This window comes from Mustela nivalis (assembly GCF_964662115.1).
Source record: "Mustela nivalis genome assembly, chromosome: 20".
Taxonomy (NCBI): domain Eukaryota; kingdom Metazoa; phylum Chordata; class Mammalia; order Carnivora; family Mustelidae; genus Mustela; species Mustela nivalis.
Genome location: NC_139039.1, coordinates 38,506,675 through 38,524,855, shown reverse-complemented (window position 1 = coordinate 38,524,855; position 18,181 = coordinate 38,506,675). Strand labels below are relative to the sequence as shown.

The 18,181-nt window shown below is 42.8% G+C and overlaps 1 protein-coding gene across 2 annotated transcripts in view; it reads right to left on the bottom strand.

Annotated features, from left to right (window-relative positions):
• CSMD1 (CUB and Sushi multiple domains 1) overlaps positions 1 to 18,181 on the bottom strand; it is a 1,903,837-nt gene that overhangs the window by 653,203 nt on the left and 1,232,453 nt on the right. For both annotated transcript variants that reach the window (XM_082715632.1, XM_082715633.1), the window contains exon 7: positions 6,439 to 6,516. In XM_082715632.1, the coding sequence (XP_082571758.1) occupies positions 6,439 to 6,516 (78 nt within the window). The remainder of the gene's footprint in view (positions 1 to 6,438; positions 6,517 to 18,181) is intronic.

Here is an 18,181-nt window from a genome sequence, read left to right as displayed (position 1 = left end):
TCACGCTGTGCTGAACGGCAAAATAATATGCATTATATTAAAAAGACAAATAATTGAATGACACATCAATTAGAATAAAATTCTGTGTTCTTAGAACATGATACCTACTTCACATAAGGAAACATTAAAACCATGAGGAATTATTTTTTTTTTTAGGGACAATGGCAGCTGGGAGGTAAACAGAACTGGTTGACCTCTGTCGTGTGCTGGGACAGGTCAGGCTTGATGGCTCCTGGAGAGAGGACTGGGACCAGTTGCAGGTCCTGGGTGAGGAAAAGGAGCGATCTGGTAAGAGGGAGAGATGTTTATCACATATGGGCATAAAAATGTGGGGAGGACAGGTGGATGTCAGAGTCTGGAAACCTAGAGAGAAGTCCGGATCAGAAAGCAAACAGGACTCCTTCCTTTCTGGAAGCGGATCATATAGGAACTGCTTTCCACGTGATAGTTATTAGGATCACATGACCTTTCTTAAAACCTCTTGTTTTAACCCCATTAATGGTTTCTATTTTTCTTTCCATTAACTTCCATGAGTCACTATTTACAGAAAAGGCTGATATGAGAGACTCTTCTTGGACCGAGTCCTTTGTTTGCGATAACCTTATTAGCGCAGAATCTGACAAGAAAGCAGAAACTGTGCGAGGCATAAGGTTAATCTTTTTTTTTTTTTTTTAGCACATCTGAATGTAAGTTAAAGAGAATTCTATAATTAGCATATTCCACATGTTCTTAAATTTTCCAAACTTAACAAAAAATGAAGTTTATGAATGTAGCAATCACAGCGATAAGGGGATAAATGCAGTATGATCCCAGGCAGATAGAAAATCATTTATGACGCTGTATTTTAGAAAATGGATGAAGCCGTCAGAGGGTGTTAGAAAGGTAACTAGGACTTTATCTAATTGTGATTGTATCTTCGACTGTATACAGTCAGCCGTGTCATTCTAAAAACAGAGCCACACAAGTTTTAAAATGTGCCCTTCAAAATAATTATTTTTGAGACAAAAGAAAAACCAGAGAAAGATGGAACGACTTAGCATCATCACAGAAGACAATATTCAATCAATCGCTTTTCATTAGCGGGACGGTCTGTTGGGCAACTTGGACTATTTTGCTTCAGGTATTTTTTTCTCAGGGTAGAAAAAATATTGATTGTTCATAGCAAAAAAAAAAAAGTCAATGAAATAAATGGTTTATAGTCAAATGTAGAAGAATTCTAGGGTCATTTATTTTATAATGTTCTGGTATTATTTTTACCCAAGTGCTAGTAAGACAATGCACGGCAGTGTTCAGTTTCTCCACAATGTTTTATTCTACTTTACATTAAATAATGATTCTGCACTAAATGTCCTGCCCTGCTTGGGGAGAACAGTTGTGACTGCAGAGGCCAATACACAGCATGTGCCATCAATTCATCCGAGCGACTTACAACACATCGATGTTGAATTTGTAAAGTCGCTTGTCTTCGACTGTACATGGGGAAAACAATCTCTAGCTGAAAATAAGAACTGAGGCTTCCTTTGACCCTCCTTCCTGCAGATTGTCATATTTTGGCGTTAGAAGGGTACCAACGGATCATCTAGCCTCAGGGTTCTCACACTTGGGGTTGCTAAACCTGTATTCTTCTGAGGAGAAAGCCAAGAAAGAGAAGAGGGAGAAGAAATAATGTCTACTCTTTACCATCGTTCAAAAATAGGCAGTGGCGATTTAATAATCCCTTAGATTATTAAATTATTCGGAGGACCCAATCTCGGAGTAAGGGCGAGCCCACCTCACTGAGGGAGAGCCAGCAAGACCGGGTAGGACGCCCCCTGAGCGTATTAGAGACGCCCTTCTTTGCATCTGAAGAAGCCCCCATTTATGCTGCCATCTTTTCAAAGCTTGAAATAATTAGAAATTTAGAGCAACAGCCACAATTAGCACCTAAATTATCTTGGAGATTTTCTGAAAACATTATTCATCAATAACAAATGAGCCTGATTAAAAAAAATAAACTCCTCTGTCATTTAATTCTAAGAGTAATGTAGGAGCTCGACCGCCTTCATCATGCAGAGGCTGGGGCATCTCCATAGCTTGTGCCATCACCCCAGCCTCTGCGATGAAGCTGCGCACGTTAAGGATGAAGGTGAATCACTAAGGGTTCACTGGTACATGAGATCCAGGCTGGCGGAATAAACTGACCAGCACAGGGATTCCGGAGCCAAATTCACAGAAGACTCAATTCCGCCAAGAAGAGTAGAGCAGAGAATGTGTAGGACTTTCGTTCCACATCGGGGAAAATGAGCCGTTCACGTGTTCTCCCTTTCTTCCTCTGAGGAGGAGACCCATGCTAAGTGCATGTTGGTTTGGGCTATTGATGAGGAAGTGCGGTGCGTGACCCCGTGAAGGGGGCCGCTGGGGGGTTCCCTAAGGACCCCTCTTCACTCATGGATCTCGTCTTGGACCAAATGGATAACGCAGGCAGGTCTAGGGAGGAAATGCATGCTGGCCCAGGAGGAGTTGAGCTAAGAAGCCAGAAACTGGACTGTGGGACGTATCCAGGAATATATACCGTTTATTTTCAAACGAAATGATGGGTTATCTGTTTCGTTTGAAAATGGGTTATCTGAACTTACATACCAGCTACTAAATATTGGCATAAACTTTCTCAGTGTACAAGGTATAAAACCCTGGTCCGCTCTGGCTAGAAAGCATGCTGCCTGACATCATCTCAGCACCGCCATGACCTCACTGCTGTTGTGACACCAGCCTTCTGACATCAAACCATGAGTCCCTTGAGGTTGTCTGTCACATCCTTCCTTTTCTATACCCAGGGCCTCTCTCTTCCCGGCACTTGGGTAGACTTGGATTGACGTTGCCAGAAGGCAGGACTCCTTGCCTTGTCTGGTGTTTGTGTTCCTTTGTTTCTTTTCAAACACCTGAATCTCTGGGTGCTTTGCCTTCTGTGGTTGACCAGAATCTTGAGCAGTTTCTATCATCTTCAACAGGAAGATGTTGAAGGAACAGGAGTCACTCCAGAGAAGAATCCTATCAGGCAGGAGTACTTACAAGGGGGCTGTTTATCTCAGAGTAGATCCAGACATGCCACCAGGCATAGTATGGTCCCTTGCAACCATGTAACTAAGAGCTAGGCTACTATCTGCCTTTAGGCTGGAAGCAACAAGGGGAAAAAATATTAGCGCCTAATGCAGAGGGATAGGGTCATGTAGGGTCAGTATGTCTGGGAAGAGATGTGACCTTGGGCCTTTGCACCTTGGAGCAGAACCAGGTGGAAGGGACTTTCAAGGAGGCAAGAGGAGGCCTCCCATTCCTGCTCTCCTCCAGCTGCCGCATGCCCCTAGCTGTGGACATGAGCTGGGTGTCTGAGCAGACGACTGTCACTGTGTCTGTTCGTGTCTGGCATCCGCAGGTGAGCACGTGTGAGCACTGCACGGCACACCCCATCCAAGATTCTGGAATTTAAAAAGTCATCATGCAAGCATGGCTGTCACATCTCTTACTCTGTGCTGGGTCTCATGAAGAAGAGAGACTTAGGCACAACATCAAAACATGGAAAATTCAATGAAAAACACTAAAACAGAGGTCAGCACAGGATGAGGAGGGACAAGAGCGAGCCATGGCTGTTGAACCCTGTGCTAAACATCTGTGATGGGTATTTTGTTATCCATTAACCAAAACTCTCCAACGGAGGAACCAAGGTCAGGATAACTGTGTAAGCTGTACAACAGATACTTGTATGCTTGGATTTAATTTTGAGAACCTCGGAGGCTGTGATCTACATGGAACCTAGCTCTCGGGATAAAGCAGGGATGCCGGAGAGTTCTGTGTGGTAGGCTCACCTCTGATGATTGGCCAAACTATTATCTAAGATCACAGAAATAAGTGCAGTGGTTTCAATATTACCTCCTCCTCTGTAGAAAAAGACCCCCTAAGCCATGTAAATTCCTGGATGAACCTTCTACTTAACGTTTGTCTCTTCTTCCCGTTACTAGATGGAAAGTTTGTGATAGATTTGGTCTGCCGAATGCCCCTGCTGTGCCATACCCTGGAATGGACAGTCTACAAACACCTTGCTTTATCTACTGGACAAAAGTCATTATGGCCTTAACTTCAAAATGATGAGACCTGGACTTAGCAACCCTCCATGCATTTACAACCCCTGAATCCTGGCTCTCTAGCTTCAAAACCCATGTCCATTTCTCTAGGAAACACGTCCCTTGTTTTCCCAGCTACACCTTCCCTGGAAATAACATTTTATCACTTATTACATCACTGACATTAGAAGGTCCTCAGGTTGTTCAATCCTCATTTGTTTTTCCTAATAATTAAGTCTCATGTCTGATCAAAAACAAGTTGAATACTGCTGGGAGAAAGGACAGAATGTTTTCTTGCACCAAATGAGTAAGCAGGTATTGGTCATTTCATGTCCTGTTCAGATAAGGATGAGAGATGTTCTCCTTACCAAGAAATCTTCTGCCTAAGTGTGGCTCTAGCAGGTGAGCTTAATGTCAGACCTAAGATGGATTGGCTAGAGGGTTCACCTGCCATGTGGTTCTACATCACTGTGGGTCATTTTAGTAAGGAGTTCAACTATAAGAAATAAATTTCAAAATTACTAGAAGAACCACAAGCCCCACCCTGCTGAACATCCGGAATTAGAAGCTAACAATATAAAATACTAAAACTTTACTATCAAAGCCCTTCCTTTCTTCCTCCGCCCTCAGTTGTTTTCTGTCTTTGTTTGGATTCCATCTTTTTATTTAGTCCAATTTAATTTGCATGAGATACCCATGATTATCAAAAAGAAAGTCTAGTGAAGATATTTACAAATTGATGGGGGGTGCAGGTGGGTACCTTAGGGCCTGAGCTAGTCAGCGTTGAGGGAATCCACCATCTGACAGACGGAATCTTTGCACTTCTCAAAGTTGTTTATTGAATTCCTAACCCTTGCTGTGATGGCTTTTGGAGGTGGGCCTTTGGGAGGTAAGTTATGAGCTGGAGCTCTCATGATGTTTCTTATAAAAAGAGACAGGAGATGTTCTCTCCCTCTGCCATGCAAGGGTACAATGAGATGACAGCCATCACTGAACCAGGAAGCAAGTTCTCACTCGACCTTGAATCTGCCTTTATCTCAGACTTTCCAGCCTCTAGAACCATGTGAGATAAATTTAAACCACTCAATCCAGGGTACTTTGCTATGATAACCTACAAGTTCTAAGACATGCCCAGTATTCAACACCTACAACCCAGGGGGTCTGTGTCTATTTCTTTGCCTTTTTCAAGTGCCAGGGAACAGGGCCATCACACAGTCAACGAGCCATTGTTACATAAACAGTGAGAAGGACACCATAGAATAGGGATATCAAGAAAGCAGAGATAGGTCAACCTACAACGTAATTTTTAAATGACGTATATTGTTTTTACTTTTGTTTATTAGTTTTTGTGGAGTACTTCTTACGCATAAAACTTGCTGCAGAAGCCCAATATATCATAAGGATAAAAATAGAGTGAATTGAGCTGCAGGAACTCCAGATGTCCATCCTGAGCCTTCTGCCTCTACTAAGTGTCAGGCAGTGAGAAAAGAGAGAAGATGCGTGGTTCCCCAATATTCCCTCAGGAGCACCAAGAGAGCGGGTAAGTAGGGACACCAAAAGAAGTCACCGGAAAGAAGAGAAAAGGCGACCCAACAGCTTGAACAGCTTAAAAATAGCATGGCGCATGGGAAAGAACCACACCAGAAACACCCACTTGGGCACCAGCTGATGGAGCCTGCTGATGTGCATTTAGTGGGACAGGTAAACCCACCGTGAAACTGTGACAAACAAAGACTGTAACAGGTAGGAACATGACACCAGGGGAACAAAACCAGGGAAAAGCTAGCTGTGCCTGTGTCAGCAAACGCTTCCAAGTGGGGTCAGGGGGGTTCTCTAAGCATTGCTTGGAATTCTGCATTCAGTGGCAGGAGAGAGGGCATTTCTGGCAGTGAAGCTATTTTTTTCTTCAGGCCAGTTCCTCAGAACATTTTAATAGGAAAAGGATAAGACAAGCCTCCTGTATCCCACACACCAATCTGGGTGGGGTATGATATCTACAGGTCTGGAAAAGGAAACCGGGATCAAAACACCTGGCAGTGGGACACTTACTTAAGGGAGAAATCCGAAGGTCCAGTCTCACGGTGACTAAGGAGGACACAGAGTACAGATCGATTTGAGATACATTTAGGAAATTCATTTAGGAGAATATCTACATGACATTCTTCCCCAACAACATGAAGCCAACATATACTCTTTGTCAGAAAATACTTTCAGAGGTAGAAAAGTAGCAAGAATAAGCGAGAAACGCAGTTTATAGAATTACTTCTCCAGAACCCATCCATTCTCTCCTCGGTTTCACCGCAATTGACATATCAAGCCTCGTGTAAAAAGAAAGAGGACTTACAGACAGAGTTTTTATGGCTACTGTCCTTGCTGGGCATCATCTTGACTCCTCTTGACTTCAGTTCAATTGCCTTTTTCACTGAAAGAAATCAAAGAAAGCCATTAGTAGGTACGACTCAAAGAGATCCCATAAAGTAGTGCTTTATGCTCACAGCATTTATAGTCGTGACTGCTTGCCTACCAAGCTCTGGAAAATGGGACACGTTCTAAGAGGTTAATGATGCAAAGAAAATGAAGTATAAGAGCTTGTGAATAATTAATGCAAGGCTAGCAAACAGCAAGATCATATCTTGTAACCGCAGTGACAGAAACTAGAAATAATATGCGAGACAGTGTAACTTCTCCATCTGAAGTCACTCACCAGTAGCAATGGCCAGTCTAGAAACCATGATCATTCTCCAGGTACTCAAGGGGATTGCTCTCTCAGTGTATGTGCGGTGACTATGGAGCTTTCTAAACCTGCTATATTCACGATAATTTGTAGACACAATTGAAAGTTGCTCATTTATTTATTCACATAGTTATCTGACCATGAAAAGTTTAGCAAATATGCACTGATGGGGAGGAAACATGGAAAAGCATGTTCTGAGGGCTGGGGATAAAATATTCAATAAAATGTTAAATAAAAGAATGCCAATCCTTCCAGATGCTTATTACCTATAGATAATATTTTTAAAAAATCATCTATGAAATTGATTTCTAAAGTCATGATTATCAGGTTTAAATTTAAGTAACTTTATTATTCTAGTTCCTACATCGGACATTTAAAGAAGTTCTAATTTTCTGGTCATTTCTGGGGAAAAAAAAGTGAGGAGACATTTATGGGAAGAAACTAGAAAATAATATTTTAATTTAAACAATTTAATGTTTTAAATATTAAAATTGTATTCTTTTTAATTAAATTAATAGTTTAATAATATTTATAATAAATAAATGTAATATTTAGTTTAAACAGTAATGGTTTACATAAATGAGCCTGGACCTAGAGTAGCTGAAAGCATGCAGACCTGACTTTGAATCTTTGCTAACAACTCGTTAGCTATGTGGTCTGGATAAGTTACTCAGAGTCTGTTAAACTATCTGTAACGTGGTGTGCCATGGTTAGCTTTATGTGTCGACTTGACTGGGTTACAGACTTTCCAGGTACTTGATGAATAGTATTCTGGGAGCTTCTGTGAGAGGGTTTTTTTGAATGTGATTAACATTTAGATCAACTGGGACACATGGTTGTCTCAGTCAGTTAAGGGTCTGACTTTGATTTCAGCTCAGGTCATGATCTTAGGATCAGGAGATTTGGAACCCCATGTTGGGTTCTATGCTCAGCATGGAGTCTGCTTGGGATTCTCTCTCTCCCTCCACTGCTTCCGCCATTCTAGATAGATAGATAGATAATCTTTAAAAATTTACTCAACTGAGTAGAGCAAATTGTTCTTCCTAATATGGGTGGGCCATATCTAATCAGTAGAAGGTCTATATGGAAAAAAATGCTGACATTCTCATGAATACAAAATAATTCTTCCTGCTTACCTGCCTTCATTTTGAGATATTAGTTTTCTGTTTTGTTTTCCTACCTTAAAATTCCAACTGAAACATCAGCTCTTCCTGGGTCATGAGTCTACCAGCCTTTGGACAGGGACTACACCATCAGCTCTCATGGTTCCCTAGCTTACCCACTCATTGTACAGGTCTTGGGACTTCTCAGCTCCCATAACTATTGAGATCCAGTTTCTTATAAAAAAAAAATTACATGCAACTTATTACTTCTGATTCTCTGGAGATCCCTAATACAATAGGATGCTGATATCAAAAGCAGAGTTATTAATGCTGTGCAGGAAGGTTTAGATGTTCAGTGTAACAGATGTCCCTGAACATAGTAGACTCAGTTTATGATGGTGTTTGCTATTACTTTCCTATCTCCATGGTCACATGTTTGCCCTAGCTGTGGCCCCAGGAATTATCCTCTGGGATTGTCCTCTGTTCCTTCTCCACTCTGCCACCATCTGGCCACACTATTTTCCAACCTTCTGGCTATCAGGTCTCTGCAGCTCTGTTTCTCAGAGTCCCACCTCCCACTTTTCACCTCACTCTTCACAAGGACATTAGCTGCCAGCTTACATTTTGGGAACCATCTTCAAACGCTATGGTTTTTAATTCTCCCACAACTCAAGGTATGTCTTGTGCAGAACTTTACTCATATTAGAACGCCAGGAAACCAAGGCTCACAGATTTGTAGAACGTGCACAGGGGGAAGATGTGTGACTTGGATACAGATCTTCTCACTCAGGACCCAAGAGCCCCCATGGGCTCGGCCAGCTTGAGTGTGGAAGGCATGAAGGTAAAGCCCCCCTAACAGGAAGGAAGCTGACCATGGAAGACAGCCGTGCCCTTGGGCTTCAGAATCACCTGAGCGTCACCAAAGTTGAAGGAAAAGGATCGTTTATGGATACTTTTACTTTTTTGTTTTTCTTTCTGAAATGGGATAAAAGCTGATTCTCCATCATTTTCCACCTCTCCCTTAAAAAGAAAGATTTTACATTTGAGGAGACAATTCCTCCATGTTGGCACTGACAACACCTTTTTAGGTAGAAGGCACCTTTGCAAACACCTCCCCTGAGGAGGGAATCACAGGAAGCTTCTTTGTTAAGAAACGGAGATAGCCATTATCAGAGTGCTGGCCACTGAGCAGATCCAGGATTGGGATTTAGGAGTGGACAAGACAAAGCTGCCATCAGATGGGTAGAGTGAGGGGTGGCAGCTTTCACCAAAGCTGAGATGCACAACAAGCCTAGGTAAGATAGGGTGGCAGGCACCAGGAGTCAGTCTTCTCCGCCCGCTCCCTCCTCATCCGCCCTTCTGCTCATCCTAATCTCCGTGTGGCGGGAAAACGAGCTCTGGCACCTGCTCTCATCCCAGTGCTGGTGGCAGCAGCGATTGTGTCCGTCAGACTCCCTGCAACAATGTTTTAATTTGAACTGGTGAATGCCTCCGTGTGCGTCACCCATCATAACCACTGTTTTGTGCCAAAATAACTTTGTCTTGAAGTTACTCAGGAGAGAGGCAGTGAGCACACAATAAATAACAGACAGGGATCAATGGGAAATAGTAACAAACATAAAACTAAAGCAAACGTCACCCAGATAAACAGACAGAACAAACAGGACTCCACGCACGCAGAAAGTATGGAGAAATAAAAAGAGTAGCTTTCATGATACAATAATGACGTCTAAATATCCGGGACCGATCTGGGAGTTTGATGGATTCGGGAACTTTGCCAATAAGTCTATGTAGTTGTGTGAAGCTCAATCTACCAAGGGTTTTTCCTCCAATAAAATGGTGACGCGCAGCTGATGCCAATGTGCTCCACTGAGTCCCGATTTGTGACAAATCACTGGTCTTCCGATTGCACGGCACTGGCTCCTGGCAACATTGTCAAGAGAGGGCAGCTGACTTGCCCACCCTCCAAGGGTCCCTCCTCTCGTGGTGCTCTCTTTGCCTCCGCCCAGGGTCCTCCTTCCCTCCCCTAGTCCCCCACAGACCTGAACCCAGAGTTCCTCTGACCAGGAAAGATGCAGGGGGTGAGGGAGAGAGTAGGGCAGGCAGATGGGGCTTCTCCAGAATCATGGCTCTCCCAGGACAACCCCTGCCAATAGCCTGAAGTTGTTCACAGATTTAAGTGTTTACCCCATTTGCTCTCAATTCTTAGAAGGAATCACAAAATCACACTTCCTGATTGGTAACAATACTAATTCCTGGGTCAACTTCAAGACGTATGGAATCAGCAACATTGGAGATAAGCCCCATCTTCAAACTTCGTATTTTTAGCAACCCAGTTTTGCTTTGTTTTTCTCTTTTTGCTTTGTTTTCCTTCCTCTCCATTAGTTTGTTTTCTTCTTGGGGGTCAGGGAAGGCAACTGGATAAATGCGAAGGTTCGAGCCTGAGAGTCACCGGTCGATCTCCCTTAGACTCCTCCTCAGTGATTCAGACTCCACGCCTCAAACAGATACATCCGTCCCCCCTTTCCTATAAGGAAATTTAAGCAGGTAAAACTCTAGCAACAATAGTTGCAGATGAAGCATAGGAAAGACTGAGAAGGAGCACGGGCTAGGATGTGTTATTTTGTTTCATATGTTCACTCTTTTTGTTTTTTCTTTTACTCTAATCTGTCGGGGTCAGGATAAACCTCACTTCTGTCATTTGGAGATTTGAGAGAATCACCCCCATATTGAAATGCCAATGGCTTTTCATAACCACGTTTAAAGTGGCAGAAAGCGGAGACATAAATACGACTGTTCCTTTATAATGCAGCTGCTTTCCCTATCCGTTCCAAAGGGAACGTCCTTCCCGTCCTGCGTCCACAACTGCTTCCTAATCAAGCTCGGTCGTGGATGCTTCCCAGGTTCCCTCCCCTGTCCCTGGCAGGGGACATCACAGAGGTGCTCATGCTTATTAGACCTCTACTGGGAAGCCAAGCCATATCTTCTAAGACTCATATCCCCACAGCTTCCAGTGCCTAAAACGGTGCTTTACCTGTCAGGAAGAGCTCAGATCATTTCAAGTAAGTAAAAGAAGTGCAAAATGATTTCAAAAAATTAATTTACTAAAGTCGGGACCAGGAACCACTGAGAAATCTTAACCAACCAGAGAAGAAATTGTTTCGTGCATACACATCAACCATGGACACATCTGAGGAACTCAAGGTTTGCAATAAAAAATATAAACCCTGTTAATTGCACTTATTATTGACCCCGGGGATTATAATTCATTAGTTTTATTAATTTAATATAAATGTATATATAATATATATAGTTACATAAAAGACAAGTTTCTAACATGTATACAAATGAAGCTATCGGAGCTTTCTTATCGTCAGAAATATTCTTGTTCTGTTCATCTTGCAATTATTTAATCAAAAGGTTTTTATTAAATCTGATAAGTAAGCAATTATATCCTATAAGCTATTAATCTTCTGTATCTATGTTGTCTTTTCATATTTTCCCCTTAGTAAATATGATTTATTTAAAATTTCATTTTTATATCAATTTATTCTTGAATTAATGGCAACAGCATTTTTTTTCTTTAATTGGGTAGTGTTAGTCACCATACAGTATGTCATTACTTTTTGATGTAGTGTTTCATGATTTTTCGTTTGCATGAAACACCCAGTGCTCCATGCAATCTGTGTCCTCCGTAATAGCCATTACCAGGCTCACCCATCCCCACAGCACCCTCCCTTCTAAAACTGTTTGCTTCCTGGAGTCTATAGTCTCTCATGGTTCATCTCCCACTCTGATTTCTCCCAATTAATTTTTCCCTTCTCCTAATGCTCTCCATGTTATTCCTATGTTCCACAAATAAGTGAAAACATATGATAATTCACTTTCTCTGTCCTCAGCAGAATCTCCTCCAGTCTCATAAAGTCGATGCAAAAGTTGGGTATTCATCCTTTCTGATGGCTGAGTAATATTCCATTGTGTATAAGACCCACATCTTCTTCATCCATTCACCTCTTGAAGAGCATTTTGGCTCTTTCCACATTTTGGCTATTGTGGCCATTGCTGCTATGAACACTGGGGTGCATGTGGCCTTCTTCTCACTGCATCTGTATCTTTGGGGTAAATACCCAGTAGTGCAATTTCTGGGTCATAGGGTAGCTCTATTTTTCATTTTTTGAGGAAACTCCACACCATTTTCAAAAGTGGCTGCACCAATTTGCATTCCCACCAACAATGTAAGAAGGTTCCCCTTTTTCCACAACCTCTCCAGAATTTGCTGTTTTTCACCTTGCTGACTTTTTCCATTCTAACTGGTGTGAGGTGGTATCTCAATGTGGTTTTGATTTGAATTTCCCTGTTGGCTAATGATGATGAAGGCTTTTTTATCTATTAGCCATTTGTATGTCTTCTTTGGAAAAGGGTCTGTTCGTAGTTTTTGCCCATTTTTTTTATTTGATTATCTGTTTTTTGGGCGTTGAGTCTGAGAAGTTCTTCATAGATGTTGGATATCAGCCCTTTGTCTGTACTGTCATTTGCAAATATCTCCTCCCATTCCGTGGGTTGCCTCTTTGTTTTCTTGACTATTTCCTTGGCTGTGCAGAAGCCTTTTATCTTGAGGTAGTTCCCAAAGTTCTTTTTCCCTTATGTGCATGGGTTAGATTCAATTTGTTTTTGAGTCTCCAAATCTTTAAGGTATAAAGACAGTTTTTATATTCAGGATTTTTCTATTTTTTTGAGTGAGGCTTGGATGGCTATGTATTTCCCCCTTAGGATCACCTTTGTCATATCCCATAGGTTTTGGATCAATGTGTCTTCGTTCTTATTGGTTTCCATGAATTGATTAAGTTCTTCTTTGATTTCCTGATTGACCCAAACATTCTTGAGAAGGATGGTCTTTAGCTTTCAAGTGTTTGAATTTCTTCCAAAATTTTCTTGTGATTGAGTTCTAGTTTCAAAGCACAGTGGTCTGAGAATATGCAGGGAATAATCTTAATCTTTTGGTATCAGTTGAAATCTGATTTTTGACCCAGTATGTGACCCAGTATGTGATCTACCATGTCAACTTGAGAAAAATGAGTATTCTGTTGTTTTAGGCTGGAATGTTCTGTATATATCTATGAAGTCCATCTGGTCCAGTATGTCATTCAAAGCTCTTGTTTCCTTATTGATTTTCTGCTTAGTTGATCTGTCTGTTGTTGAGAATGGAGTGTTGAGGTCTCCTACAATTAATGTATTATTACCAAGATGTCTCTTTATTTTGGTTAACAGGTGGCTTATGTAGTTCACTGCTCCCATGTTGGGGGAATAGATATTTACAATCGTTAGATCTTCTTGTTGGATAGATCTGTTAAGAATGATATAGTGTCCTTCTATATTTTTAACTACAGTCTTAACCTTTAAATCTAATTTGTCTGATATGAGAATTGCTACCCTAGCTTTCATTTATAGTTTGTTGGCATGAAAGATGCTTCTCCATCCCTTACTTTCAGTCTGGATGTATCTTTAATTTCAAAATGAGTCTCTCGTGGACAGCATATGGATGGATCTTTCCTTTTATCCAATCTGCAGTGCTGTGCCATTTAATGGGAGCATTTAGGCCATTCACATTGAGAGTGATTATTGACAGATAAGTATTGTCATCATGTTGTCTCTGAAGTTCTTGTTTCTACAGATTGTGTCTGCATTTCTCTGTTCTGTATTGCTCTTGGAGTCTTTCTCCTTTTATAGACTCCCCTTTAGTATTTCTTGCAGGGTTGGCTTGGTGGTCACATGTTCTTTCAGTCTCTGCCAGTCCTGGAAGCTCCTTATCACCCCACCCACTCTGAATGATAGTCTTGCTGGATAAAGAATTCTTGGCTACTTATTCTTCTCACTGAATGCCCTGAATATGTCTTGCCAGGACTTTCTGCCTTGACAGGTCTCTGTGGATGGGTCTAACATTATTCTGATTATTCTGATGTTCCTCCCTCTGTACTTAAGTAATCTCTTTCCCCTAACTTCCCTTAAGATGGCTTTCTTGGTTCTCAAATTGACAAGTTTTACTATTACATGCCTGGGGATTAATCTCCCCTCATTGTTCTTGGGGGTGTCCTCTCTGCCTCTAGGACATGATTACTTGTTTCATTCCCCAGATTAGGGAAGTTCTTGGCTACGATTTGGTCATATACACCTTCTAGTCTTCTCTCTCTCTCTCCACTCCCTCAGGGACCCCAATAATTCTGACATTGGAATGTTTCATGGCATCATTTATTTAACGAATTCTATTTTTCCTGGATTCTAAGCTGCTTGCTTTGTTCCAGGTCACCTCCTGATCCCTCTTTTCTATCCGTTTGTCTTTAAGATCACTAATTCATTCTTCTGTCTCATTTACCCTAGCTGTTAGAGCATCTAGATTAGATTGGATCTCATTGATAGCATTTTTAAGTTCTGCCAGATCTGCTCTCACTTCTGCCCTTAAAGAATGTATGTTTCCATTGATAGTTTTCTCCAGCCTGACTACTGTCTTCATAACTGCTACCCTGAAGTCTATTTCTGACACCCTGCTTAGATCCATAACCATTAGATCTGCTGGAGAGGCCATTGTCTCTGGATCTTTTCTAAGCTGGGAATTCCTCCTCCTTGTCATTCTGTTGAGTTGTGGTTGAGAAGATGTACAGCTGAAAATATCAAACACAATCCAGGCAAGGTAAACCCTGAAAAGGTTCAGAGGAATCAGAAGTCACCACCAGAAAGAAAGAAAGAAAGACAGGCAGACACAAATGAGCCCCAAGAGTAAGATTTATAAAGTACAAAAACAAACAGAAAGACCGACAAAAGTAAAAGAAAAAAAAAACACAAAATAAAAAGGGGGGGAATGACAGGAAGGTGGTTATAATCCCTCAGATGTGGGTGAGAAGGGGTATTTCAGTCCTTCCTGGATGTATCTTGTTATCTGTTTTAGAGAACTCAACTTTCCAGAGATACAGGGAAATTAAAAGTGATATATATATATACATATATATATAATTGAATAGGGATAAAAGGACTACATTGAAGCTTATATCTATATCTAAAAAAGAAAAAAAGTCTGTGTATGAAAAAGTTCAAGTTAAAATGTTACGATGCAGTATGTTGTAACAACATTTGAAATGGTAAGTAAGCAAGAAGACAAAAGAACAAAAATCATGAAAAATAATTTAAAAAATAGAGAGCTAGATTGAATCTAAAAAACATATAGGCTATAAGGCAATACCAGGAGCTTAATATTCTGTTTTCCCATGCTGTTGGGGTTTTAAAGTTTCATGGGGACCCTGTGGTTGTTGTCCTCTTGTTCCTTCAACTTGTCTTCTGGTGGGGGTGGGGGAGTGCTGCATTGTTTTTCAGTCAGTCCTGACTGAGTTTAGTTGTCTTGCTCCTTACCAAGGGGCTGGGCTCCGTAACTAGCTTTTCATGCTTCTGTTTTCTGGAGGCTTTTTTTCTCTGTCACCTTTTCCCACCGTTTTGGAGAGTCGAGCAAAGTAAACTGCTCTACCCAAACCTCTGCCCCAGAGAGAAGCCTCAAGCTGCTCCGCTTTGAATGGTCCAGAGCACAGAGACTCCACCTCTGCAAACCCTATTGAACACTGCAGCCTCGCAGAGGTGGGATGCACTGCCCACCCCCCACCACATCTCAGAGGTTGCCCGAGGCCCTCGCTCATCTCTGCACCCCCCTACTACCAAAACCATGAGGGATGCTGGTCCCAGTGATGCCGGTTCCAGCAGCTGCTGTTCCTGGGACCGCTGACTCAAGCCCAGGGCGGCTCCTCTCAGCCACGGCAGCTGCCAGCCCCAGGGACCACCAACTGGAGCCCACATCAAATGCCCTCAGCCCAGGTGGTGGTGGAAGATGTAGCAAAGGCAGCCCTGGTGGCTCCGACAGCCACCAGCCCTAGGGACTGTGGACTTGAGCCTGCATGGGCGGCGGCAGCTACGGTCTGTCGTGGGACCGTGGGCTTAGGTCCACACCTGTGGCCGCCCAGAATGAGTCTTTATGTCCCCTTGTTCTTTTTCAGCACTGTTGTCAGTCCCTTCCCTTCTTGCAGCCACCAGTCTCCAAACTAAGTCGGGTCCCCAAGCACAGGGCACTTTCACACCAGAGTGTTACCCCAGCAGCTGGCTTCTGGGGCTCCCTCCCCCTTCTGTCTGTCCCACACTCGCAGCTCCTCTGTGCCTCTCACTGAGGATCCTCTGCCCCCACAGACATCCAGAAGTGTGTGACCTTACGTTGTGGCTGACTTCGTGGGGGTCCAGAGTGTGCTGGGGGGGTAGCTAGCTCAATTCAGGGGACCGGTTGAAACGGGGTGTCCTACTCCTCCGCCAACTTGCCACAGTCCAGCAACAGCATTAAAAGAGATTGTGCCCCAAAGGGAGGAGTCAAGATGGCGGAGAAGTAGCAGGCTGAGACTGCTTCAGCTGGCCGGGGATCAGCTAGATAGCTTATCTAAAGATTGCAAACACCTGAAAATCCATCGGCAGATTGAAGAGAAGAAGAACAGCAATTCTGGAAACAGAAAAACAACCACTTTCTGAAAGGTAGGACCGGCGGAGACGTGAATCCAAAGCGACGGGAAGATAGACCGGGGGGAGGGGGGGGCGGCTCCCGGCGAGCCGTGGAGCAACAGCGCACAAAATCGGGACTTTTAAAAGTCTGTTCCGCTGAGGGACATCTCTCCAGAGGCTAAGCCGGGGTGAAGCCCACGCGGGGTCAGCGTGGCCCCAGGTCCCGCAGGGTCACAGAAGGATCGGGGGTGTCTGAGTGTCGCAGAGCTTGCGGGTATTGGAACGGGAAAGCCGGCTGCAGAGACAGAGCCGACAGTGAGCTCGCAGCTCGGGGTTACCTTGAACCGGTCGCAGGCTCGGTGAGCTTGGAGCGCGGCCGGAGGTCAGGCAGACGGGAGTGACTGGGCGCTGTTCTCTGAGGGCGCACTGAGGAGTGGGCCCCGGGCTCTCGGCTCCTCCGGGCCGGAGACCAGGAGGCCGCCATTTGTATTCCCGTCCTCCGGAAAACTACGGAAAGCGCTCAGGGAACAAAAGCTCCCAAAAGCGAACCCGAGTGGATTACTCACCCCGGCCCCGGGTAAGGGCGGTGCAATTCCGCCTGGGGCAGAGACACTTGAGAATCACTACACCAGGCCCCTCCCCCAGAAGATCAACAAGAAATCCAGCCGAGACCAAGTTCACCTATCAAGGAGTGTGGTTTCAATACCAAGGAGAGCAGCGGAATTCCAGAGGAGGAGAAAGCCAAGCACGGAACTCATGGCTTTCTCCCTGTGATTTTTTTTTAGTCTTGCAGTTAATTAAATTTTTTTTTTCTTTTTTCTCGCCTTTGGGTAAATTTTTTTTAAATTTTTACCCTTTTCTTTTTTAGTGTTTTTTAACTAGTTTATCTAATATATATATTTTTTCTTTTTTATATATTTTTTTATTCGTTTTCTTTTTTTAAATTCTTTTCTTTTTTTTTTTCTCTTTTTTTTCTTCCTTTTTGAACCTCTTTTTATCCCCTTTCTCTCCCCTCACGATTTGGGATCTCTTCTGATTTGGCTAAAGCATATTTTCCTGGGGTTGTTGCCACCCTTTTAGTATTTTACTTGCTCCTTCATATACCCTTATCTGGGCAAAATGACAAGACTGAAAAATTCACCACAAAAAAAAAAGAACAAGAGGCAGTACCGAAAGCTAGGGACCTAATCAATACAGACATTGGTAATATGTCAGATCTAGAGTTCAGAATGACAATTCTCAAGGTTCTAGCCAGGCTTGAAAAAGGCATGGAAGATATTAGAGAAACCCTCTTGGGAGATATAAAAGCCCTTTCTGGAGAAATAAAAGAACTAAAATCTAACCAAGTTGATATCAAAAAAGCTATTAATGAGGTGCAATCAAAAATGGAGGCTCTCACTGCTAGGATAAATGAAGCAGAAGAAAGAATTAGTGATATAGAAGACCAAATGACAGAATAAAGAAGCTGAGCAAAAGAGGGACAAACAGCTACTGGACCACGAGGGGAGAATTCGAGAGATAAGTGACACCATAAGACGAAACAACATTAGAATAATTGGGATTCCAGAAGAAGAAGAAAGAGAGGGGAGCAGAAGGTATACTGGAGAGAATTATTGGGAAGAATTTCCCCAATATGGCAAAGGGAACGAGCATCAAAATTCAGGAGGTTCAGAGAACGCCCCTCAAAATCAATAAGAATAGGCCCATACCCCGTCACCTAATAGTAAAATTCA